The following is a 27,919-nucleotide window of genomic DNA, read 5'->3' as shown; positions in this document are numbered from 1 at the left end:
GTGTGAAACATAGAGAGAGAGGGGATATCTATCATCAAGTACATCTCTCAAACGATGGCAATTCTGGCCATATTATTCAGTACGTACATCATTACACACTGACCATCGATTTCAGTCCCCACCAACACATAAACCTTATTATACTGCACAAACAAGACACCCTTCTATTATTTATTACCGATTCAGATGGCTGTACATGCCCGGCGGCAGCAGCAGTGGTGACGGCGAGAAGGTGTCGCTGCCCCACGGCATGAAGCCCATCTCCTGCTCTGCATATAGATTCCTGCTAATCCCATCTAGAGGGACCATATTCAAGTTTGGTGAATCAAGATTGAACGATATTGGCATTTGTGGAACAACATTTTCCTGAACAATCTTGATCCTCTTTGGAGGCCGGAACTCTTCTTTATATGATATCTCACTAATGCCTTCCAAGTCTGAGTCGAATTCCTTGTCATTTGACTGCTCCGATTCCTCACTGAGAGACGGCAGTGAGTGAATCGGAGAGTATGGCTTGGTGGTTCCTGGCTGTCGGTTCTTGTACTCCTCCATGATCTTGTCTAGAAATCTTCCCTGTGCTTCGATTTTCATCTTCAAGCTTTTCTGGACCTGCACGTACGCACGCACACATTAGACTTGTTTTAACCAAACCTTCTCTCTTGATAGTGAATTGCAGCATAATTGGTGGTAAGACGTTTTCAACCAATAGGTCGGAGGTTTAATTCATCATATTGATTCTCAAAAAGGAAAAAACTACACTCTCTATCACTCACCTCAAGCTGATCGCTCAGTCTTCTCTGGGCTTCCATTTGTATTTGCAATGCCTCGTTTAGTTGTGCACCCCTGAATTATTTAGTGATGGCATGAAAAAGAAATCATGGAAAACTCTATATATTGGGCTAACATATGTCAAATTAAATTCCTTTTGCTATTTTTAGGTGACTCATTTACGTGATGAAATCAAATTTAAGTTATGGGTATTAATATAATCATGAGTTTAAAGTTTAGATACCATTTGGTGATTTTTAGTTTGTTGAGTGTCCAAGTTGGAAATATTGTAACCTATTATAAGTAACGTTAAGTTGCGGAAGGAAACTGTCGTTTAGAAGGCCAAACCAACTTTCAAACAAAGTTATTCGGAGATTTAGATACGTTTTCGTATTTAAAACTATCGTGTTGCATATACCGGATTATGATCGTAGAGAGGAGGTTATTGTTATAGTAAGGAAAATTGAACATTACTAGATTTAACATGTAAAAGAAATCGGATAGACTCACGAGATAGCACTGAAGTTGGGCAGCATCTCTGATACGCTTCGTCTATCAAGCTTCCCTTCTGCGTGTTACAAGAGATCATGTTCTTTATGTGCAAGCAGGGCATACGTAAAAATAAATCATCGATGGAAGGCCGAGTTATAATTTCCAAGTTTGATATTTTGATAACATGGTCTTCACAAAACATGTACTACAAATTATCGACAATTTTTAAAAAAAAAATGTACTATATAGTTTATTTACTCGTGTAGTCTTCTTCTCGAGTAAATACTGACATCCTGTATTTCTGAAAAGACAAACAAATCAAATTTTAGAAAGAGACTAATTCATCCACCCTAAGTGAATATCTGAATTGTGATTAATAAATCCTACTTAGGGATTAATGAACCGTAATTAGAGTGGATGCACCATACATCCGGATGTACACGAGTAGAGAGAAAGAGAGAGAGAGAGAAACCTGCAAGTGACTCTTGACATGAAAGATAGTCAGTCCAGGAATACCCATGGCCTTGAGAATACCTTTAGGAGTTGCCCCTAACAAAACAAAGCAACCCCAGAAAATAATTAGCCAAACACACATACATAGATTTGAATGATTATTAAAGTAATGATCAACCAGCCCTCACTTACTGTCTGGACCTCCAATCTGATTGACTGCCTTCTCGAACAAGTCGTGCAGTTCTTTCGTCCACTTGAGCCTCTCCTTGGACAAGCTGTTCGACCGGTGAGAGCCCATGTTGCTGCTGTGGCCGGGCGACCTTGCAACACTGCCAGGCAATGGTAATTTGAGCAAGTAATAGTCAGTTAAAAAGGGGTGCTAAAATAGAAAAAACATTGCTAGAGGCGATCTCAACTAAGACAAACATGATGTGGATGTATAATAAGATGCCCCAAAATGGCTGCAATCCAATTAAAAGATAAAAAAGAGTTGCAAATTCAACATCACAAGCTCTCTTGTTTGTGTCACCTTGGTGAAGAAACCTAAAAATAGTACAACAACCAGCTAATGAAAGACAACTAGAAAACAAAGATTTACTGTTACAAAATAATTTACTATACATACCAAAACAAGGAGTTTGGATTTAGTAGCAAAACATTTAAGAATTTAAGAGTTATATATTGGTTTTTAGAGTAAAGATATTCATGAGCTGCACAGTGACAGAAAGAAAGACCAAGTAAAAGTTCAGATATGAAATCATGAAAATATTTTTAATCAATGATACATCAGAAACATCAAAACCATATGATATTGTAGCATTAAAATGAAAAACATTAACTCCTACATAAAACATGACATTGCGATAGACGACCACCTAGTAGACAACGAGATGGACTTTATACCATTCAGAATAAAATGTCGAAACACATATTGCTAAACTACTTTGTCAGGGACTGAGTGAAAAATATGAATCTTCAGTTTGATCACGACATCTACTGCCTAGTGCGCTTCATGCAGGAGGGGCATTTGTATTGCTTGATGTTCTCGGCTTTAGCAGGCGTTATCTTCACGCATTTCCCATGGTACCATCGCTCGCAGATGTCACAACCAATCCAGAACTCATCTGCACTGTAGTTACCGCCACAGCTTCCACAAAATGTTTCAGTATGTTCGTCTTCCTCTTCTTCGAAATTTTCATCAGCCAGCTTAGGGTTGCTTTTGACTTGGCCATCATTGGATCTCTGCAAATTGACAACATATCTAAAGCCACAGTTGCTCTTTATATTAAAATAAATTTTGAGTATTGTACTAATCCAACATTCATGTTTGGAGACAGAGGAAAATTGAAGGAAAAGTGCATTAGTACCATGTAAGGAAACTTGAAACAAATATTCATGGATATACTAACAATCATTTCAAGTTCAAGGATCTCGTACCTTTGTGCCAACACGAGGTTTGCTTCCACTATCTGCATTGGGTTTATCTTTTCCAGGCTTTCTTTCTGTTACCACTTCAAAAGCTGTCGGCAATTCATTGATCAAGCTGAAGAGGCGCTTCCTGCAAGTTAAGATACCATATGATGTTCAATCAGAGAAGTTTCCTCGTAAAATATTGTTTATGAGCTCTGTAAATTATACGAAGCTAATCTATGCAACCCAAATGTGTTTTTGAAGAATAAAGGCGTGATTCATACCTCTCATTACGATTAAGCCTAGCTCCAAGGTAAAAAGCGACAGAGAGCAACCAACAATCACTGTGCACAGCAATTAAAGAAAGCCAATCTCTTCGGTTCATCCCATCCCTAGCAAAGTTGATACCAAGGGCAGGTTCCGGGAGCTCCGGTGGAACCTCCTCAGCTGGGAGAGTTACTTCCCAAGTTTCATCCGAGTGTCCATACAGACACAAATTCTCCTTCTCTAATAAGTAAAATCGAGAAACCAAACATGATCAACTAGAGAAACAAAAAAACATACAAGAAGATGATTAGCCTAAGACGGGATAAAGAACTGGCATAGCAAATTCACACCCCAAGTAAATTGCTATATTCAAATGTTCTTTGTCAACAAGAAGGCGATACATTGTCACAGCTATTTTGTACACGTAGCATATGGCAGCAACAAGAAGCTAATTAATCAATCAGGTCTCCAAACTAGACATCAAGAAACTGATTTCTCTTAGACTAAAAGGCTACAAAATCACAATTAGCCGATACATAAAAACTCTGAATCAAGCTGAAATCCTGCAACAACCGTCAAAACATAGCAACAGCAACAACAAAATACCTAATTAACTGCCTTTTTAAAGGAAAAAAACACGATCAAAGCAGAGAAATTGCTATCGACGTCAGCCCTAATTACACAATATAGGAGCAAACTAGACCTTCAATCAAGCAAAAACCTATATTGATTAAAAAAAACAGCAATATGATAAAATTCCTCAAAATGCCTACATTTTATCAATCAATTTACAACACCAGAACCAAGTCAAAAACACCCAGCTTCAATTCAACCAAAACTCAAACTTATAAATGAAGTCAGAACAGATTACCTGGATCGCACAGCCCGTAAAATTCATCCACATCTGAAAAGGTAAAAAGAGCCCAAAAGGTATCACACTCGTTGTTTACAGTTGAATGGAAAGAATTGTTCGAAAAAATCGGTCTTTTGTGCAAAACCTAATTGCAAAGTAGAGTAGTACCGCTAGTTAAAGCACGAACGATTCCGGCGCGACGAGCACTGTAATCTTTGAAGATCTCCTCTACAGTTCGAGGACTCGAGGAAACTGATGCCATTTGTGCGCCCAAAAAACTACGAGATCTAAACTCTATTGAGCAAAACAATCACAATTTGCAATTTACATGAAGAAATTGAAACAATTGGAAGAAATTGAGGAGAGGGAGAGAAAGAGGTTTGAGTATGCATGAAATTCTTGAATCAGTATAGAGATGTAGACGAAATTCTATTAAGGGCTAGACTTTTATACGACGTCGTTGCTTCTATTGATGAATCCTTACTCCCTCTTTCCTATCCTTTTTTTCTTTTTCTTTTTCTCTTTATTCAATCTCTTCTATATTTTTGGACTACTGCTTATTCAGTCTCTTTTATTTCAAAATCCCTATTTCTTTATTAACTTTATTGAATCTGTTCTACTCTAAAATCCCTATTTTTGTGGACTACGAAAATCTTTATAATTGATGTGATTTTGGTGACATGAATACTTTAATGACACTAATAAGTTGACTTCTCGTATTAAAAAAACAAATCAATAAGATTTATGGATTCTTCTATGTGCAGGTAGTTGTGTTGTTTCACTTTACATTGGCATTTATCTAAACTTATCAAATTGAATTATATCTCTTTGTTTATGACAAAAATTCATATGTAATGTTAGTTTGTGGATGAGATACTCTTGATTGAAAATTTGAAATAGTTTTCCACTAGTAAACACTGAAATTGATCAAGATTCGCAATATATCTCATATTTAATGGTCTATTTTACAATTACAAATACCAATAAAATGATGGCCATAAAACTTCGACCATAGCTTTGAATGATCTTATAGTGAGATAACATCGTACAAATTTATGTAAAATTATACAATCTTAACTACATTTTGTTGTACCTAGGTGATTTAACTTTGTAGAGAATGATACGAGGAAGAGTGATACATTTGTGGACTCATCTGACATGTAAATACAATAAGATTTCATAAACATTACAAATTAAGTTTAAACTGAAACATAATTTATTAGTTCTAATTCTATCTTTGAAGTTAATGAGAGAGAGAGAGATCCATACCTAGGAGCTATTCCTATTAATTAATTGACTTTTTCAATATCTAAATAAGGAATGTAATGAACTATAAACTTAAAAATAGGTAAATGTGTAGCCTTTTACGTGTCAAGTAAATCTTTATGTAGCTTAAGAGCACTCCCAATGGAGTTCCCTTATTTCTCCCTTATTTCTCCCTAACTCCTGCCACATCAGCGCCACATCAGCATCACATTTTATCCCCAGTTTTTAGCCAACCCCTACAATGGTTTCTCCCTTATTTCTCCCTTATTTCTCCCTAACTCAACATTTCATTTTTACATCATCACTAATTTAATTGTTTTATTTTTATATATAATAAAGCTAGCTTATTTAATTTATAAAGATAAATCAAATAAATAGTAATAAAGTTCGTTGTATTAAACACGGGTACACATTACAACGAAGAAAATTAAAAAAAAAAAAAGTACACGAATGGAAATAAAAAATCAAAAAAAAAATTCAAAGAAAAAAAAATTCAAGGGCGGTGGGCGCGGTTTCTATTTGCCCACAATTCTTCGATGATATCGTGTTGTAGTGCTTGATGGGCCTCCTTCTGGTGTATGTCCATGAACGCCTGGAACCGTTCATGTTCGTTGTGCGGTACACCCTGGCGGGCGGACTCGGTTGAGACACCGTGACTCGATGATGCAACACTTGGGTCGTTGGTGACGTCGAGGACGCCTTCGTGTTCATCTTCGATGATCATGTTATGCATGATGATGCACGCATACATGATATCGGCAATATCCCCCTGGTAGAAAAAGCGCGTCGGACCCTTTACCAGTGCAAATCGCGATTGGAGCACCCCAAATGCCCTCTCCACATCCTTGCGCGCAGACTCTTGCGCTCGGGCAAAATACCTTCTTCTATCTCCGAGTGGGCATCTGATCGTCTTCAGAAACACGGGCCATTGCGGATAGATGCCGTCAGCCAGGTAGTACCCCATGTTATGCACATTGCCATTGGCCGTGAATTCGATGGAGGGGCCTAATCCGTTGATCCGCTCGTTGAAAAGGGGCGAGGAATTGAGAACATTTAGGTCGTTGTTCGACCCGGCTATACCAAAATAAGCATGCCAAATCCAAAGCCGTTGGTCGGCAACGGCTTCAAGAATGATGGTGGGATGCGTACCTTTGTAGCCGGTAGTAAACTGGCCTCGCCACGCGGTTGGGCAGTTCTTCCACTGCCAGTGCATACAGTCGATGCTGCCGAGCATCCCCGGAAAGCCGTGGGTCCTCCAGTGCCAATCCAGTAGGAACTGGCAGTCAGCTGCGTCCGGCGAGCGAAGGTAGTGCTCCCCAAATATCTCTCGCACGCCCTGACAGAAATTCTTCAGGCACTCGTTGCCAGTCGTCTCGCCGCATTGCAGATACTCATCGAACATGTCGGCGGACCCTCCATATGCCAACTGCCGGATGGCAACAGTGCATTTCTGTAGGGGCGATAGTCCGGGCTTCCCTGCTGCGTCTCGCTGGAGCCGGAACTCGGGGTAACGCGCGGACAACGCATTAACAATGCGCAGGAAGAGGGAGCGGCGCATTCTGAACCGGCGACGAAATACATCTGCCGGATAACGTGGTTCCTCCGCGAAATAATCGGCGAACAGCCGATCGTGCGCACCAGTGTGGTTGCGAGGGATGTATCGGCGCCGCCGGCGGATTGGCCGTTGGGGGGGTGGCTGCTGCATTCGAGCGATCTCGCTTTGTATGCAGCGGGAGATATAGTTGTTGATTGGGTTGTTGGCGAAACCCGCTACATCCCATCCGGTGGGAGCGGGAGGTACCTCTTCTTCGGAAGAAGAATGTGATATTTCCTCGTCGGACTGAGCACGAGACGATGAATCAGAACTCATTTAATAAAGATGGAGAGAAAAAAGATTGAAAATTTGTGTGAATGAAGTTTGTGGGTGATGAATGGAGGAAGAGGATGAAATATTTATAGGGGTGGGATAAAATAGCCGTTCGGCCAAAAAAAAAAAAAAAAATTTTAAAAATCGCCGATTATCGCCGAGCGTCGCCCACAGTGGCCGGCGATCGCTCGGCGATAATCCGGCGATAAATCGCCACTCGGCGAAGCAACGGTAACATTATCGCCGAATTATCGCCGACTTCGCCACAATGGCCGGCGATAATTCGGCGATAATCGGCGATTTATCGCCGAGAATTCGCCACCTCCATTGGGAGTGCTCTAAGCAAATTAACAAACTCTTGCAAGACTTCATTTCATCGCTACTAATAGGAGTTGGGAAATGCATACATGCACTTGTGAAATACTCCCTCCGTCCCAGATTAAGAGTCACTTTTTGCTATAAAAGTCCGTCCTAGTTTAAGAGTCACTTTTAGAATTTTTCATATTTGGTCATACAATTTTACCTCATTCTTCACCAAAATTACATAAAAATGTCATTATCTACATTAAAATAAATCAAAACAAAAATCAAAAGTCAAAAGGGACCCACCTTCAACCAACTCCACCATCTCACTTCATTTATTACACACTCTACCATCTCACTTCATTTATTACACACTTCAACTCTTTCTTAAAATCCGAGCCATAACAATAAGTGACTCCAAATATGGGACGGAAGGAGTAAATATGATCGTTCCTGTTTTATCCATAGTCAATAGTTTTATTTTATTTTTTCATTTTGTGTGCGTCTATAAAAGCTACTTTAACCACATCTCATCAATCACCTACTCTATCAATTTTGCGTTAAAATCCATATAGTCTATTATCAATAGTTCAAGCATTCTAGTTTGTAACAATGACCCACACAAACATATCAATATCACATGTGACATGCGCTGATGAAATAAAATGTTGTCATTATCAAGTACCAATAGTCGATTCATCATACATGAAACAAGTATTGTTAAGACAGAAATTGTTTTTCATCAACTACAACCAACTTAATTACTCTTCAACTACCGCCAATATAATAAACATAAATGCTACTAAAAAAAATGTTAAACAGAAACACAAAAACCATGAAAATATTTTTAATTAATGATACATCAGAAACATCAAAACCATATGATATTGTAGCATTAAAATAAAAGACATCAACTCCTATTTAAAACATATGACAATGCGATAGACGACCACCTAGTAGACAGCGAGATGGATCGAAACACATATTGCTAAACTACTTTGTCAGGGTCTGAGTGAAAACTATGAATCTTCAGTTCGATCACGGCAGCTACTGCCTAGTGCGCTTGATGCAGGAGGGGCATTTGTATTGCTTGATGTTCTCGGCTTTAGCAGGCGTTATCTTCACGCATTTCCCATGGTACCATCGCTCGCAGATGTCACAACCAATCCAGAACTCATCTGCACTGTAGTTTCCACCACAGCTTCCACACAATGTTTCAGTATGTTCGTCTTCCTCTTCTTCGAAACTTTCATCAGCCAGCTTAGGGTTGCTTTTGACTTGGCCATCATTGGATCTCTGCAAATTGACAACATATCTAAAGCCACAGTTGCTCTTTATACTAAAATATTGAGTATTGTACTAATCCAACATTCATGAGTGGAGACAGAGAAGAAAATTGAAAGGAAAAGTGCATTAGTACCATGTAAGGAAACTTGAAACAAATATTCATGGATATACTAACAATCATTTCAAATTCAAGGATCTCGTACCTTTGTGCCAACACGAGGTTTGCTTCCACTATCAGCATTGGGTTTATCTTTTCCAGGCTTTCTTTCTGTTACCACTTCAAAAGCTGTCGGCAATTCATTGATCAAGCTGAAGAGGCGCTTCCTGCAAGTTAAGATACCATATGATGTTCAATCAGAGAAGTTTCCTCGTAAAATATTGTTTATGAGCTCTGTAAATTATATAAAAAGCATCTATGGAAATAAGACGAAGCTAATCTATGCAACCCAAATGTGGTTTTGAAGCATAAAGGTATGATTCATACCTCTCATTACGATTAAGCCTAGCTCCAAGGTAAAAAGCGACAGAGAGCAACCAACAATCACTGTGCACAGCAATTAAGGAAAGCCAATCTCTTCGGTTCATCCCATCCCTAGCAAAGTTGATACCAAGGGCAGGTTCAGGGAGCTCCGGTGGAACCTCCTCAGCTGGGAGAGTTACTTCCCAAGTTTCATCCGAGTGTCCATATAGACACAAATTCTCCTTCTCTAATAAGTAAAATCCAGAAACCAAACATGATCAACTAGAGAAGCAAAAAAACATTCAAGAAGTTGATTAGCATAAGACGGGACAAAGAACCAGCATAGCAAATTCACACCGCAAGTAAATTGCTTTCTTCAAAGGTTCTTTGTCAACAAGAAGCTAATTAATCAACCAGGTCTCCAAATTAGACATCAAGAAACTGATTTCTCTTTGACTAAAAGGCTATAAAATCACTATTAGCCGAAACAAAACAAAAAATCTCTGAATCAAGCTTAATTCCTGCAACAACTGTCAAAACATAGCTACAGCAATAACAAAAATTAACTGCCTTTTTGAAAGGAAAAAACATAATCAAAGCAGAGAAATCAACTAGTTGCTATCGACGTCAGCCCTAATCACACAATATAGGAGCAAATTAGACCTTCAATCAAGCAAAACCCTATATTGATTAAAAAAACAGCAATATAATAAAATTCCTCAAAATGCCTATATTTCATCAATCAATTTACAACACCAGAACCAAGTCAAAAACACCCAGCTTCAATTCAACCAAAACTCAAACTTATAAATGAAGTCAGAGCAGATAACCTGGATCGCACAGCCCGTAAAATTCATCCACATCTGAAAAGGTAAAAGGAGCCCAAAAGGTATCACACTCATTCGTTTACAGTTAAATGGAAAGAATTGTTCGAAAAAATCGGTCTTTTGTGCAAAACCTAATTGCAAAGTAAAGTAGTACCGCTAGTTAAAGCACGAACGATTCCGGCGCGACGAGCACTGTAATCTTTGAAGATCTCCTCCACAGTTCGAGGACTCGAGGAAACTGATGCCATTTGTGCGACAAAGAAACTACGGGATCTAAAATCTATTGAGCAAAACAATCACAATTTACAATTTACATGAAGAAATTGAAAGAATTGGAAGAAATTGAGGAGTGGGAGGGAAGAGCTTTGAGTATGCATGTTCTTCAATCAGAAAACAGATGGAGACGAAATTCTACTAAGGGCTAGACTTTAAGACGACGTCGTTGCTGCTGATGTTGGTGAATCCTTTTATCCATTGGGCTCTTTCCTTTTCTTTCTTTATTCAATCTCTTTTATCCAAAATCCTATTTTTATGGACTATTGACTTATGGAGTATTTTTTTTATTTTCTCTTTTTTCCTTATTCAGTCTATTATTCCAAAATTCCTATTTTCCTTTTTTTTTTTGTGGAGTACAAAATTCTTTATAGTTGATGTGATTTTCGTGACATGAATACTTTAATGACACTAATAAGTTGCTTCTCATAATATAAACACAAATCAATTACTAACTTAAGTATTCTTCTATGTGTAGGTACTTGTGTTGTTTAACATGGTCATTTATCTAAACTTACAAAACAGAATTAGATCTCTTTGTGAATGAGATAATCTTGATTGAAATAGTATTCTATTGGACGTCTAGTGAGACCGTTTTAATTTTTAACATTGAAATTCATCAAGATTTGAATTATTATTCATATTTAATAGTCTATTTATAATTACATATATATAAGTATAATGATGACTATGAAAGTTTGAATGATCTTAATTATAGTGAGGTAATATCGTACAAATTTATGACTAGTTATACAATCTAAACTGTTGTACGTAGGTGATTTAACTCATACTAGTATTTTAATAAAGAATACTAATATGATACATATCATTTGTACTAATTAATAGTATTTGATCAATAAAGAATGATAGTATGATAACGAGTGATTCGTTTGTGATTTGTCGACTCATCAGACATGTAAATTTACAATAAAAATTCATCAAAATTACAAAATACGTTAATTTTGGAACATAATTAATTGGTTCTAAATTCTAATCCTATCTTTGAAGTTAATGAGAGATCTATTAATTGACCTTTTCAATATCTAAATTGAAAGACTTCAATTCATTGATGCCAATTGGAGTTGGGAAATGTATAAACTGCATTGCACGAAACATGCACTGAAGGAATAAATCTGATCGTTCACATAGTTTTATCCACAACCAATAGTTTTTTTTTTTTTTTTTCTTTTCTTCATTTTGCGTCGTCTATAAAAATTTACTTCAACCACATTTTATCCATCACTTACTCTTATCAATATTGCATTAAAACTCTTATCATCTACTATCAAGAGTTCAAGCATTCTAGTTCGCAAATAGCAACAATGACCCACAGGGGCATATCACATGTTACATGCACTGATGAAATAAATTGTGATTGGTCTGATCCAAGTACCAATTGGCCGATTCATCATTCATGAAACAAATATTGTTAAGACAAAGAAATTGTTTTTCATCAACTACAACCAACTTAATCATTCTTCAACTACCAGAATAGGTAGCCATTACTTCTTGCATAAATTACTACTGCCAATATAAACATAAATGCTTGGTCCTAAAAAAATGTTAAACAGAATCACAACTTTAGTTGTATCCACTTTCCTTACTAGATGAACTCAAACCTAAATTCCTATTTATGTGATCCTATAGTTATGTTGTGTTTCCTGTATTTTACTGGTGTACAGTTCTTGTCTGCTGCTACGAGAAACAATGGCAGAATCACAGTAACTAAGCACCTTCTCAGATCAACAAAACAGGCAAGACGACACAATTGTGAGCTGTACTAACAACTATTTCAAAGAGTCTATTAAAACGCAGACCTTTTGAAAATGCTTTCTTTAAACAGCGTGAAACTTCTACTTTCGACAACAATGGCCAAGAAAGAGTTGTAAATTAGACGTCAAACGACATCAATTGAATGAAGCCAATAACCAACAGACATTTGAAGAAGCTAAAGATAATAAATTATGTTGATGGTTGTAAAATAGGATCAAATATTTTAGAAAGGAAGAGATCTTGAAGAAATGAACATCTAAAATAAATTTGGGGAACCTAAACAAGTGTTTCCAAAAGAACTCATCCTTCAAATTTTCAAGGCATGATAAGACAGCACGAAAAAAAGAAAGGCAAGCTTACAAGAGTATGATGGACAGCTCCCCACCTGGCAGCATTCATGAGGATGTCAATAGCCGCTTGATGCCTGTTTTCTGCTCAGGAGTAAGCCGGCTTGGGAATTTGATGTTGAATTTGATCCGTAAGTTTCCCTTTCTGCCAGGCTCTTTTGGGATCGGCATCCCTTCTCCTTTCACAACTTCCTCATAGGTTGGACTAACAATGCTGTTGATGGGTATGGTTAGATTCCGGCCATCGAGGGTAGTCACTTGGGCGGTATGGTCAGTCAGAGCTTCAACTAGGGAGATCTTCTGGGTAACTACAAGATCATTCCCATCCCTTTTGAACACACTATGGGGCTTTTCATCAATAATGAATACCAAGTCAGATGGTATGACACCTCGTTGTTCATTTCCTTTTTCTGGGAATGTTATTTTAGTTCCCTTCTTCCACCCGGGCTTGATTTCGATTGCAAGAATTTCCTCCATAGAAGAGGGTCTCCTGCCGAAAGGGAGTTGAAAACATGGAGCCATAAGTAGTGTTTCAGGTTGCGTAATCAAGAAAGCATAAATTATAAGACACACATTAACTAATCATTGAATAAAAGAGATGGATAGCTCAATCTTAGAATCGAGAGTATTTACTACAGGGATCCCAAATTTGATAGGTAGGTACTCGAAAAAGGACAGTGTATTATAACAAAGTCGGCAATGATAAATAATAATGCTCATGTCCCTTTTAGAACATTAATCATGTTCAAGCTGTTCTCGTGCAATGATGCATCAATATTAATGTTCCCTGATTAAATAAGTGATTTTCATAGTAGTTGATTTTCATAGTAGTTACTTTAGAGACACTAATTGCCAAAAGAGTCTAAATTAAGTAGTTTTCAGCTACATCGAGAATTTCCATCCTACTGACAAAGAGAAGAAAAAAAAGGGATAATGCTCAAAAGTTCAAAACTGAATATGCAGACAGTTGCTCTTACATAATCACTAAGAAAATAGAGGCAATCACTATTATGCAGACCATATTCAGTAACTAACCAGATTTTCCCTTAGTCTTTCTCTAGGCTAGACACACACATAAAGTTCCAAAAAGGATCTAGTAACTAACCATATTTTGCAAAGTTATTCTGTACTCAAATAAGAGTATAAATGCACTCTTGCTATTAAAATAACATATAGTGGGTTTCACTTTCAATTTAAAATATAGGCACATAGATTCCAATTCAGGAATTGATGTTGTTGTCACACGTCACGTGAAGACAAATGATGAACCATGAAAGCTTTGGATACCACCAGCTAATATAAAGCTGGAACTTCTGAGTGTTGAAAAACAAGCAAACAAGGGCGTAGCTTAAGTGGGAAGTATTTTTATTACAGGTTCAGTAAATGCTATTATGCTAGTCTATCCTTTGATATATGCATGGATTCATGATCACGTAAGTCACCCTGGTCCTTTAGTTATATATATTGCTGCAGATCCTCCACCTAAATAGGGCTAAAAGAAGTTAGAAATTAGGCGATGATGGCCTAACATGCTAGGGCATTGCCGCAAAAGCTTGACATTTTTAAAAGTGTGAAAAATAGCATCTTGAACTTAAGTGACACTGACCACTTACAAAGTACAATTCACCAATCAAGATTCAAGTCCATTCTATCTCAAAAACCAAAATATTAAACTTTGTTGCTGATGTCAATTTACAGTAAACAATTCATTAGAAAGTTAATAAAGTATGAAGGTTTCATTGCCATTCAGTAATACCGGAATTGGGGCAATCCATCTAAAGAAACAGAAAAGTTACTCAAATTCACACGAGCATTGCATGAAAAGATAGCTCACCACTAGACTAAGATCGACACGTGTCAGGAGATGTTAACAACATCATGCACCAAAATCACACTAGTCCAAAAGTGTATCAACGATTCCCGGTAACAGGTAATCTATCTAAAGAAACAGAAAAGTTACCCATCAGAGAGATTCTATTCTGATGACAAACATACGACAAGCTAGGTCATCGCGAACAAATCCACACATGTTGAGATTCGCCAAATTAGCATCTTACACCAAAACTGCACCTGTTGATAGGCATCAACAGTATTATCTTGCATAAAGTCAAGATCAATAACTAACAAGACACAACTCAACCAATCAAAAAACACTAAAAAACACACCACATTTCCAAATTAGCAACTAATACCATTATGTACTTAATTCCAATAAAAAAAAATCTAATAGTAAATGAAGCGAAAGATGGAATCTTTACCCACTGGAGTCAATCACATCCCGTGAAATCTTCATCTTTTTAGTAGTCCCCTTGTACAGATCCTCCAAACCACACTGCAGCATCCGCTCAATAGCCGGCGCCTTCCTGGACATTCCATGTCCACCAGAGCCGCCTTCCCCAGCAGAAGACGCATTCCTAAGCGACGTAAATATATCATCCCCAAACATCGACCTTGAAAACGCAGAGCCCCCCGGCCTAGAACCCCCTCCCATATCCCCCATTCCCCCAAAGGGGCTGGTGAAGCCGAAAAACTCAGAGAATATATCATCAGCGTTACGCGGATTGAACCGGAACGAGGCCCCACCGCCCCCGTCCCTCATGCCAGAAAATCCGCCGGCATCAGGCGGCGGCATCTGCCCCTTCAAACCCTCCTCGCCGCACTGATCATATATCGCTCTCTTCTGCGGATCACTCAACACCTGCATTAATCAAACAGTTACAGAATCTCCCCAATCAATTGATTATCCTAATTCGCTTCGCTGGAATTACAGACCTAAAATCAAAAGGAGAGAGAGGCAATTACGTCGTAGGCTTCGGAGATAGTCTTGAATTTGGCTTCGGCGTCTTTCTTATTGTTAGGGTTTTTGTCGGGATGCCATTTCATGGCGAGCTTGCGGTAGGCTTTTTTGAGGTCGTCTTCTTTGGCGGAGCGGTCCACCTGAAGTATCTTGTAGTAGTCCACCCCCATGCTTTCTCTCTTCCACCTCCACTTTCACTATATCTCTGTCTCCTTCCTCAATTCCCTTCTCTGTTTCAGTGATCTAGATTTTAGGTTACTTCTGACTACATGAAATCAATTACACAAACTCTCTTATAAGATTCGATTCATTTATTTTGTGGGCCTTCATTTTTTTTTTGGAAAAGTTTTGGGCATACCTTGTGTAGTTTTATTTTACTATTGATAGAAAATTTCCTTTTTTTGCTATATTAGTACTTGTGTGCCAAGTTAATTGTCACGAGATTTTAAAAAGTAATTTTCATTAAGTTAAATTGAAAAATAATAAAAGGAGTATTAAATAAATAAACTAGGTTCAAGTAGATATCGGAAAAAGGTATTCCTAGGTGAGAAATTAACGTAGCAAATTTTGAAATGATTGTTTTTATAGCAAAAAAAGAAATGAGTCGTTCAATTTTGATGTCTTCAAAAATAATAAAACTTGAAATAAAGACTCGTGAGAACAAGAAATGGAGTATCACTTAAAACAAACTTGAACTTCATGAATAATCTAATAGACTTTTACTTGTCTCCATTGGAAACATGTGTGGAACTTAAATTCTGAAACACATGAACTTCATGAATAACCTTACAAACTTTACTTATCTCCATTACTTACAATCATGTGTGGAAACACAACTCTGAATCACAGTCTCGAAATCCATTTCCATGAATAATGAACATCAGAGATCACCTTAAATTAAACAAACTCGAACTTCATAAGTAACCTCACGGACTTATACTGGTCTCCTTTGCGATCGTGTAGGGGCACGGCTCGAATCCCGGTCTTCAGCTCCCAAACGGGAAGGCATGTTTGGCCTCCAAAATCATCTTTATCAGATATGTCAAATTCATGCACTTCAATTCTCAACAACGCCAGCTCTGGAACCGTCAACGGGAACTCAAAATCTTCGTTCCAAACTGGCGTCCAATTATCTTCAATCGTCTTAGTCCTTTTCATAGTTGAATCACATGGGACTCCAGCAATTCCAATCTGCATTTCAAAATAGTAGTATTAAGATATTATCTTTCACATTATCAATATTTTTTCGGTACAATATACTGTATTTACCCGTCCCTAGTTACCTTGACATAGAAGTCAGGAGGCGAAAAGAAATCAAAATGCGTGCGATGAAAATCGATGTTCCATCCTTCTCCCAGGTACACTTTCACCTGTTACAAAGTTCAAAATTAATGAACTGTTAATTTTTTCCCACTTTGACATGAAAGAAGGGCATTTACCTTGAGCGTTTTCTTTGGGGGGAGGCGCTTATTTGGGTCGAACACTTCCCCATTAGGTCCGTTGTTGAGAAGGAAATCGGGCTTTCTGACGTAGCCGCACCCTCCATTCGCTCTAAACATCCCTTGCATCAACCAAAGCGACCTCCCGTGACCCTAGAAACGCGACAAACGAAAATACTTAGTCAGGATTCTGAACTATCGGACTCGGGTTTTGGTTTCTTTAAGTTTGTAACCTGCATGTTGAATGCAACCATCTGGACTCCATGCATCCATCCTATCAAGGGATTGTAGTTTGATGAGTCCAGCCTCATTGCCTTTGGATACACTCTCATCAAATTCCTCTGATTGAATCTTTAACAACAAAATCAAACAACACAATTCACAAATAGAGTTGCATCAGATAAAAAATGACAAAAGCACTCTGCTGTTTAACCAGTGCCACAACATTGAGATTAAAAACACACACAAAAAAAAAGATGTTTCAATAATACAACAACATTAATAATGGCAAAACACACACACAAAAAGAAAAGAGTTGCATAAGCCTTAAAACTCACCTAACTATCTCATTTGCATGAGTTAGTACAGCGTTCTCGAGCTTCTCTTCATTCAAGCTAACGCGATGAGCCTTCTGAGAGCTCACTCTGAGCCAAGCCTTGATGCCTCCCTTCATCTTCTCTGCCCTGATTGCAATCAAGTTCTTATACGCAGGGGGGGCGCTCTGCTGCACAGCCTGCCCCGGATCCTCCTGCTCGTCCTCGCACTCTCCACCATCCTCTCTCTCGATCTTCACTGCCAAATCCGAGATCTCTTTCCCCCACCCCACCTCCTCAGATGACTTATACACCCTCACACTGCCATCCTCCCCTTCCTTCGCCTCTAGATACTCCTTTGGTGGCTTGGTCGATATTACAACACGCCCCTTCAACGACTGAGGCGAGGGGAAATCTTGAAAAGTATCTGATGAGGAACACACTAGCACATCTTGGAATGTCTCATGAACCATCTGTAACACAGCATGTTGTTAATTATGACGCCTTTTTTAGATCAAAAGAAACCACACGGGAGAGGCGAAAGAGGCGAACTTTTGCTACTACGGCCTGAAGTTCTTGATTGAGGTGGTCTTCTAGTGTGATGATCACAGGGTAGTCTGAGGCAGCAAAGGCGTGCTCCCGGATTGCCTTTAAGCATTTGATGAGCTTCACCGGGCTTGTGAGGGTCCCTCCGTGCATTATATGGATGTCGTCTTTGGTGGAATTTGGCCACATGTCCAGCTCAATCACGCGAACGCCTCGTTTGAGGGCGTCAATGATTGGCTTTTCGCTGGAATCGCTGCTGATTTGGTTCCCAGTTAAGTAGGAGTTGTGGCCAGTGTAGATGAAGTAATGTGATAAAGGGCAGTTCATATCTTGATGTACCTAACAAAATCACCATATTTTGACATAGGATTTTAGTGAAATTTTGACAGAAACACAGGCAAAAACAAAAGCCATGATCTTGCCAGAACTAAAACATATACTACATCTTAACTATGCAGAAACAACTTAAAAAATCTTGCAGAAACAGTAGCCAAAACAAGATAAGATCTTGCATAAAATGGGGAAACATCAACCAACAGCAACTTAAAAATCTGTTTACTTAAACTTTCAATCTCATCTAACTTCTGCTAAATAGTTGGCCTAAATTCGGTCGAATTCAAGTCTCTTAGCAAAATCAGATCAAATCAACAGTTAAAAGTTCTGCCTTAAAAGTAGGCTAAACAAAATATGATCTTGCATAAAGGAGCTGAAAAGCTCAAGAATATTGCAGAACATCAGTAAAAATTCATGAAACCAGAAACATGTTGTGAGTGTGTGTGTGTTTTTTGTGCTTAACATATAAAACAGACTACCTTAGGAGGAAGAGGGAGAGGAGCATTGGTCCCACTAAGCAGAAACCGAAAGAACTCTTTGAGGCTAAGACTTTTACGCTGGGAAACGCTGTGGTGTTTGTTTTCACTAAGGAAAGACTCCATCAAAGCTTGAGCTTCTTCCTTAGTGAGCTTCTCTCCTTGAACTTCCTGCAAGAATCTGTGGAGATGGTCCACACTCATCGATCCATTATCCGAATAGCTCGCGAATAGCTCTGCTACATCGCTGGGAACTTCGGCCTCTTTGATCCGAAATCGCCTCTTGAAACATAAACACACTCTGTATGTTTGCTTAGACATACTATCTTTTTCTCTTTTTTCTTGCAACTTTTGCTCAAAGAAGAGATGCTTTATAGTTTATATAGCTTTGATTAGGTTTGTTGCTTATTACTGTATTACAATACAGCGGTATTTACACTACCGACGTGTTATGATCCTATGAATCTATGATTATTTAACATTAATTTTGATCAAGTCAAAATTTATGATTGTGATTAAATGATCTCAGTAGCATAAATAAAAGGGCAGTTTACTACTTGATCCCACCAATGGAAAAACACAATCTTTATCAAATTTGACTTTTGCAAACAGAATATTGGAATAATTTGTGGAGCTCCCAAGTGTTCGATTTGAAGATCATGGTACATAAATAATAGAATATGTGTTGTGATTATTATTGGAAAATTTTAAAATGTTTTTAATGATTATTGAAGTCAAATGGCAAGAACAAAGATGCTACCTCTCCTTGTAGTTGTATATCTTTGCTTTTGATAAGAAATAAAATCAGACTATTTATAGTGCTAAATGCTACATTAATTATGATTTACAATCAATATAAACCAATTTAATTAATTATCGATATTTTTCGTTTCTTTGATTGATTTTCCATGATTTCTCTTCATAGTCTTTGCATATATTATTGGAAGATTACAATAATTTTTTATACCCAATAGTGAAGTCAAATGCTATACATCTCCTTCGTTGTATATCTCGGGTTGATTTCCTCTTAATGATTTCTTCTATAAATGAAATAATACATGCTACTGAACTAGTGGATAAACACTTTTTTCAAAAAAATTGCACATTTTTAATTCCCGTGCTAATTATGAATAAAATAAGTAAAATAACTTTATTTGTATGCAATTTTTAAATCAGCCAAGTACACTTATCTGAGATCGGATTGGAGTAATGCATATGAAGACCAACTATTTGGAATTATGTTGTTGTAATTAGTGGCTTTTAGTAACTCATGAGTCACGTTGAATTAATTAGTCAAAAGTAACAAATCATTTATTTCTAGTGGTTTCGTTGCTTTATTTCATAAAGATGATAAGGTGCATGTCTAATCACAAGATACACTATATAGTTATACCCAATCCAAGAAAATCGAATTGTATTTTTGTCTATTTTACTGTAGACTAAAATTTAATTACATTATTTGAGACCATTTTATAAATCAAGGCAATACTTGAAAAATGAAAATCATTGAAGTAATAATTGTGAACATGAAAAGAAGCCATTGTTGGACCTACAAAACTTGTTTAGTCAAAATTTTCTCTTGCACTCGCATTTAACGGCTCTAATTTTTCTTCACCCCAAAAAGAAATAGAGAAATAAAGACGTTATTTGTTGGTAACATTATATGATTAATTTCATGGGCCATGATCAACATGAGCGATTTTGTTTTATTTCGCGTGACAGAAAATAAATGATGAAATAGGCCAAATAAAATTAAATGCGAATTGATTGAATAAAATTGGTTAAGAGTCCCCTACCAATTAAAAGGAAATTCAAAGAGTTGTTGCAATTCATTAGCTGTCAGCTTATTTACAAATGAATGCTATGTCACGTTTTCTTTACTCATGTGGAGTATAATTTGTGACAAAATTAAATTAAACAGACTCGTGGAGTACAACTAAATTCTGTAGTAATCAGGGTTTATTGTTCCATTATTAAGATTTTTACTAAACTCGTGTTAAGAGTTTAGTTATTGAATAGGTATATAGCTGGGTTTCAATTTTGATTTTACATCAATAACTGATTTTTTTTATTTAATGTGATCCAAATATTGGTAATGTTATAAACGAGTAGAATGAAAAGAATAAACATAGAATGTTACACCCACTGGCCATTATATTCTAAAGGAGTACAAATTTTCTTCGAACTAATCACTTTTCTAAAAGGCATTTGCTTTCTAGTATTCCTCCAAAACTTAAAAAATGATGTACCACATGCAATTACTCACTCCATTCGCAAATATACATCTCATTTTAATATTTTAGTTTATCCGCGAATACTAGCAACAAAAAATGTCAATGTAGTGTTAAGTGTCAACGGTTGATGTTGTGTTGATATTTTCTGTTGCCATTATTTTGTCATTTATTAATATTTTTTGATGATCCAGATCATAATTTGAAATTTGTACAATATTTAGATTTTATATTTTATCAATATCCTCGTTGTCTATGTATATATCAAAGTTTGATTTGATAGAACTTTATGGATTAATAGAAAGTAAAAAGGTTGATATTTTTTGTTTGGATTATAACAACCACAAGTTTTGAGAGTCACACTATTTAATGCGAACGGAGATCAAAGGGTCACTCATTTAGAATTTATTATTACAAAAATTGATTATTATAGTTGATAAATTAAAATTTCATTTTTTCAAATATTTATTATGTATGCTATTTATATTGTAATAGTTTTTTATTCATAAGAATAATTATAATAATAAATAGTAAATGATATACAAAATATATGTCATTGGATTTCATCAAACTTTAATCAGACATTGCTTTTAGCTTAAATTATACTGTATTCCTCTTCATGGCGTATGCTGTATTATTCAACTCGAAGCAATATGGTATTTTCTAGAAAATCGATGTCGTTTAAATTGGTCGGATGATCATTTCTAGAAAATCGATGTCACAAAAACTAACACAGAATTATAACCTCCAAATATAGAGAAGCTGCAAAATCTCCAAACGACATAGGAACATCTACGTGACTTTTTCTGAAAATATCAATGGTTGGTAAGTGAGTTAGTGTGATGTCTATTTAGACAACTTTAATAACATTGGCCCATTTCCAGACATTTCACAGAGCAATAGATAAGATTTTTGAGCACTGCATTCATATTTCAATTATATTTAACAGCAATAATTAATCATCGATGGGGATTTATCAGGCATTATTTAAACGTTTGTTATAAGCCGAGCCTCACAAAAATCGAAAAAACAGCCCTCATGGATGAACCTTTTTTTGGGGTGTTACCCATGCCCTAAAAAAAACAAATTCTTACCCATCTTATCTTATCGATTAAATTAAATTAAATGCCTTATAAGTATTTTATCTAATTGACATTTACATAACAAATTCTTCATGCGTATCATACTCCCTCCGTCCACAACCAATTGATCTATTGTTGTTCAGCACGAGTTTTAATGTAGAATTGGTAAAATAAGAGAGATGAAGAGAAAAAGAGGTAAAGGAAGAGAGATAGGGAGAAAAGTGAGTAAAGTATGAAAGAGGAAAGAAAAAGTGGAAAAAGTATGCAAGATAAATTTTCTATTTTTAGAAAGTGATCTATTTTTTGTGGACGTCCTAAAATGGCAAAAGTGCTCTATTTTTTGTGGATATAGGGAATATCATTCATATCTAATTAACAATAAAAATAATTTCAAGTCCATGCCAGTTACATTGCACCTCTCAATACTTGTATAAATTAAATATGAATATAATATACAATATTTATAATTTGGCCCAAAAAATCCTGCTATTTTGGGTCGAAATATGGCTAGTTTTTCAAACCTATATTTTTCGAGCCCAGTTGAAAGCCCATATCCATTAGTATCTTAGAACTCTAATTTAATAGGCCCAACAAAAAAGCAATTTTGCCGGCATTGTTCAAAATATATCGTGATTTAAAAAATTAAAAAAGAAAAACCCGCCGATTTACAGCACAGATGATATATTTTTGGAATTTAAAAACTGCGAGGGACAATTCGGTAAATTAAGTAGCACGCGTGAACCTCCTCCTGCCTGTTTCCCCCAACCCATCTCTCTCTTTCTCTCTCATCGAACCGCACCGGAACTCGCCTTCTCTCTCTAACACTCTCTCCGCCAGATCTGCTACAACGTCCGATTAATTAGTCTGAAATCCGAGAGCGCTGTTCACATTGGTAGTAATCGCAAGCGCCGCCGCCATCTGCAGCCCCTCCGGGAAGAATGGGGGATTTCAATTTAGCCCTAGTGATCGTGGCGATAGTCGTCTGCGTCATCGTTTTCCTGGTCAATGTCTACCTACTCGTCAATTACCAGCATCCTGATGATAAGAACCAGGCTTACTTCCCCAAATTCGTCGTCGTCTTCGGGCTCACGATCGCGGCAATCTCGATTCTGATGCTCCCTGCCGACGTGGCTAACCGGCAGGCGTGCCGGCACGCGATTTACAACGGCGCTTGTAATCTTACGCTGCCGATGAAGGATTTGTGGCTCGCTATCTACATCGTGGATGCAGTTCTGGTCTTCTTTGTAATCCCGTTCGCCATGTTTTACTACGAGGGAGACCAGGATAAGTGAGGGGTTTTTTATTGCATTTGGTCTTAACCTTTTTTTTGAATGGTGCTTGACTTAATTGTATTTTGGTTTCAGGACTGTGTGGAAGAGGATGAGAAGTGCATTGATATGGGTCGTTGTGACTGCTATTGTTTGTGCGCTGGTTCTTGCAATTATGTATGGTGAGTGCTCATTTGAACACCTTTTGCTTTTATTTCTTTCTGTTAATATGCTATGATTTTTTGGGTTTGATGTAGTGTGGAATTTGCTAATCTTTGCTGGGTAAAATATGAAAAAGTGGGCGTTTTTATTGCCTAATTCACTTGCTCCTAGATGGGAAGTCTAAATTATTTATTAGATGTGGTGAAGGCAAGCATCTTATGTGGCAAGGGTCATTGATAGTAGTTTCTGCTACTGTAAAAGTATATGAATCCATGTACACAAAATTTTTTGTATTCAAATGATATCCATTCTCATGAAATTAAGTTTAAATTTTAACAAAATAACAAATCTAAGAAAAATATATATGGGCATACAAATATTTATCCACGACTTCCTTGAACAAATTGCAACATATGCTCTTATGTCTGAGGATATTTCTGCTGGCTCCAAAATTCCATATAATGAATTACTTGCATATAAGAATCACAGAGCTTTGCAATACAAGTACCTGATTATGTCACTCGTCTTATGCTTCATAAGTTCATTGCTTTCTGATCTTCTTTATACCTCCTGCGTCCTGCATATTCATGTGCTGAACTGATGGGAGGAATCGACTCCATAAATATACACCAAGTTAATCATCCTTGGGATATAGTATTAAGGTTTGAGATCAAGTGGGCTGTATAGTGTATGTTTATATATGGGATCAGGGAATTCAAACTCTTTTACCAAAAAAGCTTCTTTCTTTCTCATTTCTAACTGGGGGAAACCCAAAAACCCACCTTTACATTATTTTTGTATCTTTGCTTCAGGACTTCTGGGTAAGGTGGACTTCACTGTTAGACACCTCTCCTCAACTACTACGCCCTTCCCATCGACATGGGATTTCTCCAACAATCAACAATGCGTTGGCACTGGAGCAAGACAGGTCAAGAAGCAATAATATATTCAAATTTCTCATTGGTTTATCTTTTTTAGCCAGATTGAGTCCACTTACATTGTTGTTTCATTTTTCAGTGCTCTGCATATTCTGCCAGTGCTTCGTCTGAGACTACTTGGACCATGCGGACTACCTTTCCAGAATATGTTGTCGCACTTACTACAATTGTTGGATCAGTGCTTTTCACTGTATGTGCTTCTCTAATCTATACCTTCATGAGAAAATAAATGTTTCATTATATCCTACCTATCCTTTTCTGCTATGTAATGTATGAGATTAATTGCTCGTATCTGCTCCGCATTTCGTTTTTTAAGAACTTCTGCACTATTATTTGAGTAGTTGTTGTGATTGAGTTGAACTGGTTAATCCAGATAAGGATTTTTACATTGTTAGATATCTTGGAAAAAATAGTGCTGTCTTATTATGTCAATACTTTGTACTCAAGATTTGTTTTGTGCTATTTTCATCAGATTTTTGGTGGTGTTGGCATTGCTTGCCTGCCACTTGGGCTCATATTTTCATTCGTCAGGCGACCAAAGGCTGTTATCACGCGCTCACAGTATATCAAGGTTTTTCTTCTTTATTTGTATTGTTACTTTTCTCCCTTTTGACGTTATGGGATGATATTTACGTCTCAGATAATTGGATTCCATTAAGTACAGTTTACAGGAGCTTGATTTGACATGTTACAGGAAGCAACTGAACTGGCAAAAAAAGCTAGAGAACTTAAAAAAACAGCAGATGCTCTTCACCAGGAAGAAAGGAGTGGAGGCAAGGGAAGAAAGTGGCGCAAAAATGTGAAAGCTGTTGAAAAGGTAATCTTCATATAATCCTGTTGAATTTGTTTTTAGAAATTAGTATTAGTCATTAGTGCATCATTTGGTGGGCCTGTTTGTTATAAAAAATCATTGCAAATTATTATTATACTTTCAGGAGCTACTTCTTTTGGAAGAAGATGTGAAGGCGTTGGAAGAGATGTATCCTCAAGGTGAAAAGGTAATGCATGCTGAAAATTTTGTTACGAATCCGTGTCTGATATTCCAGTGCTAGCTTCTAATTCATTCTCTTTATTTCATGACTAGGCTTAAGAATAAAAATGTGGAAATGATAATGGTGAATAAGAAATACACTGATAATGCTGTTGCTAAATTTATGCAGGCTGAAGCAATGTGGGCTATGACTGTTCTCGGCTACCTTGCCAAATTGGTGCTTGGAGTTGTAGGGTATGTTTAAATCACAATGCACAAGTAGAATTCCTATTATAGTGTTTTGGACTCCGGTAGATGGTAGTCTCCAGAAGTGTGTATCTGTGAGAAATAAAGATGTTAATGAGACAGTTTCCAAAGAGTTGCTGTGCGCGTTCCATCTTTTGTTTTAGCATGCTATATTAAGCAAACTTAGTGTGTGGGTTCCTTTTGTCCTCCCAAGTGCTTTTTTCTCCACTGTTAGACCGTTAAACAAGGTCCTATGTTTTGAACAGGTTAGTTGTTTCAGTGGCTTGGATTGTTCATATTGTATTATACTTGCTGATTGATCCTCCAGTATCAGCATTTCTTAATGAGATATTCATCAAGCTGGATAGTGTTTGGGGTAAGTTTTATATTTTTAAATTGGTTTTGACCTTGTTCAGATAAGGCGTGTATTTGATATGGTTGTCTTGTACTTGAAGGACTTCTGGGCACCGTCGCATTCGCCTTTTTCTGCTTCTACCTTCTGCTTGCTGTGATTGCTGGTGCAATGATGCTTGGTCTGAAATTGGTTTTTATTACAATCCACCCAATGAAGTAAGTTTATCTGTTTGTTTCATTTCTTTTCTCTCTTACTTCTATTCAAGATTTGTGACTTGTCTTGATTCCTATTTTTTTCTTATTCTTGTTCTTGGCATTGCATGATGTTGCCTGACACCTGACTGTCTTTGCAGATGGGGAGCTACTCTTATGAACTCATTCCTTTTTAATGTGGCCCTCATTCTTCTTTCTTCAATCAGGTAATCAGCGTGGTGGTGCAGTGGTGCTCCTATTTTATAAGTTAAACTTGAAACACACATTGTTGAATTATAGTCTCTCCTTTTTATTTAGTGGCATCTTAATGATGTATATATGTATGAGAAATTCTTTCATACACGACTTTCTTCCTAATTGGTAGCTGATGTTACTTGCTATACTAGTATATCATGTTTAGAGGATTGTTGCTGGACTGTGAGAAGTTTATCTATGCGACTCATACACTCTGATTATTTCTGCTCCTGGTGAACTTTGTAACTTATTATTTTTGTTAATATTATGCAGTGTGATTCAGTTCTGTGCTACTGCTTTTGGGTATTATGCTCAAGCTACTGCAGCTCAAGAAATATTTGGTCACACATTGCAATCACTTCGTGGAATCAAATACTTGTACAAGTGAGGAACATTTGATCTAGTTTAAAAATCTTTGTGAATGAGTAGCTGGGATCCTTAAATTATTTTTGTTGTTACAGGTACAACGTGTTTCAAATTGCTTTCATCGTCTTAGCAGGGCTCACATTTGTATATTATGCAGCATTCGTATGTTCCCCACCTTTATCCATTTAATCATTTTAAAACACTCATGGAACTCAAATTTGCGGCACTCTTATGATTTTCCAGGGATGGAGAAGAAAAAGGACGACTGGCCGGCTCCAACTCTCCTCGTAAACATGTTGCTTCGACTTCAGCTGAACTGAAGGTGCTTGATTTCGTGGTCCATGTACAAAAGTGATGTCAATTCTTGATGCACGTGGTTATGTTTGCACTGTCTTATGGAGGAGGGCAACATCACTGCCAATTTCGTCCAGACTGCTGGTTTCTGCTTTGACTTGTTTTCTGCCTAGTGTTGTAAATGTTCAATTTCTTTCATTTCTTTTTGCTTATATTTATCACATATCTGAGAGAACTTGACCGTGTTGTAATGCGTAGTCTTTGCTGAGCACAAGAAACAGCTGTTTGTAGCACTTGCTGTGCCTTGTTATATCACCATCCCTTGTTTTCATCTCCATTTGTTTATTAAATTTCATCGACTTCTCTTTGTTGCAATTTGATGTGAACTAGGAATAGACATGGTGTGTGCCATCATACATTCCTAAACCATAAAATTAACTCTGTCTGTGCCTTATGCACCGGTGTTCATTCTCTAGGTCGTCTCTATTTTTGCTCGGATGTTACCATTTGCACTTATGCCTACGAAATCAGTAAATTACTTTCATTTTTTATTTTTTTGATGTAACATGATCTTGGTCATAATATATTTAAGAAAAGCGCTACATCTCTAGATGACATTTCAAGTTTTTGTATTGAAAACGGTTCGATGAACTAAATGAAAATACAATTTTGAATGTAGGACTCATTTTTTTGTTATGTATGATTTCATCGATAAGTGAAAATATAATTTTGAATGTAGGACTCATTTTTTTTTGGTTATGTGCATTAGATTTCATCGATAATACTATAAT

At 37.0% G+C, this 27,919-nt stretch overlaps 6 protein-coding genes across 6 annotated transcripts; 1 reads left to right on the top strand and 5 right to left on the bottom strand.

Annotated features, from left to right (window-relative positions):
• Nucleotides 1-29: 29 nt before the first annotated feature.
• On the bottom strand, nt 30-2,314 carry LOC125223067 (myb family transcription factor PHL7-like). The gene is made up of 6 exons (XM_048126028.2): nt 1,906-2,314; nt 1,733-1,809; nt 1,519-1,561; nt 1,279-1,336; nt 774-843; nt 30-609 (listed from the first exon to the last, which is right to left on the bottom strand). The coding sequence occupies exons 1-6, from the start codon at nt 2,009-2,011 to the stop codon at nt 175-177; spliced, it is 789 nt and encodes a 262-aa protein (XP_047981985.1). The 5' UTR covers nt 2,012-2,314; the 3' UTR covers nt 30-174.
• Nucleotides 2,315-2,436: 122 nt separating this feature from the next.
• LOC125223068 (PHD finger protein ALFIN-LIKE 2-like) lies at nt 2,437-4,673 on the bottom strand. The gene is made up of 5 exons (XM_048126029.2): nt 4,412-4,673; nt 4,262-4,294; nt 3,408-3,630; nt 3,151-3,271; nt 2,437-2,955 (listed from the first exon to the last, which is right to left on the bottom strand). The coding sequence occupies exons 1-5, from the start codon at nt 4,503-4,505 to the stop codon at nt 2,707-2,709; spliced, it is 720 nt and encodes a 239-aa protein (XP_047981986.1). The 5' UTR covers nt 4,506-4,673; the 3' UTR covers nt 2,437-2,706.
• Nucleotides 4,674-8,510: 3,837 nt separating this feature from the next.
• LOC125224498 (PHD finger protein ALFIN-LIKE 2-like) lies at nt 8,511-10,715 on the bottom strand. Its single transcript, XM_048127906.2, has 5 exons — nt 10,408-10,715; nt 10,257-10,289; nt 9,451-9,673; nt 9,170-9,290; nt 8,511-8,975 (listed from the first exon to the last, which is right to left on the bottom strand). Exons 1-5 carry the CDS (start codon nt 10,499-10,501, stop codon nt 8,727-8,729), a joined length of 720 nt encoding a protein of 239 aa, XP_047983863.1. The 5' UTR covers nt 10,502-10,715; the 3' UTR covers nt 8,511-8,726.
• Nucleotides 10,716-12,464: 1,749 nt separating this feature from the next.
• LOC125223293 (uncharacterized) lies at nt 12,465-15,755 on the bottom strand. Its single transcript, XM_048126376.2, has 3 exons — nt 15,449-15,755; nt 14,905-15,344; nt 12,465-13,136 (listed from the first exon to the last, which is right to left on the bottom strand). The coding sequence occupies exons 1-3, from the start codon at nt 15,611-15,613 to the stop codon at nt 12,695-12,697; spliced, it is 1,047 nt and encodes a 348-aa protein (XP_047982333.1). The 5' UTR covers nt 15,614-15,755; the 3' UTR covers nt 12,465-12,694.
• Nucleotides 15,756-16,122: 367 nt separating this feature from the next.
• Nucleotides 16,123-19,156, bottom strand: LOC125185400 (phosphoinositide phospholipase C 2-like). The gene is made up of 7 exons (XM_048081923.2): nt 18,774-19,156; nt 17,968-18,300; nt 17,440-17,888; nt 17,116-17,233; nt 16,883-17,035; nt 16,727-16,813; nt 16,123-16,634 (listed from the first exon to the last, which is right to left on the bottom strand). The coding sequence occupies exons 1-7, from the start codon at nt 19,089-19,091 to the stop codon at nt 16,341-16,343; spliced, it is 1,752 nt and encodes a 583-aa protein (XP_047937880.1). The 5' UTR covers nt 19,092-19,156; the 3' UTR covers nt 16,123-16,340.
• A 3,655-nt stretch (nt 19,157-22,811) lies between these two features.
• On the top strand, nt 22,812-27,459 carry LOC125221903 (LMBR1-like membrane protein). The gene is made up of 14 exons (XM_048124228.2): nt 22,812-23,371; nt 23,448-23,533; nt 24,326-24,441; nt 24,531-24,641; nt 24,924-25,022; nt 25,146-25,268; nt 25,387-25,449; nt 25,612-25,676; nt 25,934-26,043; nt 26,123-26,237; nt 26,375-26,440; nt 26,742-26,852; nt 26,930-26,996; nt 27,078-27,459. The coding sequence occupies exons 1-14, from the start codon at nt 23,022-23,024 to the stop codon at nt 27,123-27,125; spliced, it is 1,530 nt and encodes a 509-aa protein (XP_047980185.1). The 5' UTR covers nt 22,812-23,021; the 3' UTR covers nt 27,126-27,459.
• The last annotated feature ends 460 nt before the right edge of the window (nt 27,460-27,919 follow it).

The sequence above is a fragment of the Salvia hispanica genome, chromosome 1 (assembly GCF_029641045.1).
Source record: "Salvia hispanica isolate PSC_SH4W2 chromosome 1, Shi_PSC_v1, whole genome shotgun sequence".
In the NCBI taxonomy this organism is placed as follows: domain Eukaryota; kingdom Viridiplantae; phylum Streptophyta; class Magnoliopsida; order Lamiales; family Lamiaceae; genus Salvia; species Salvia hispanica.
This window is presented reverse-complemented; position numbering and strand designations above follow the sequence as displayed.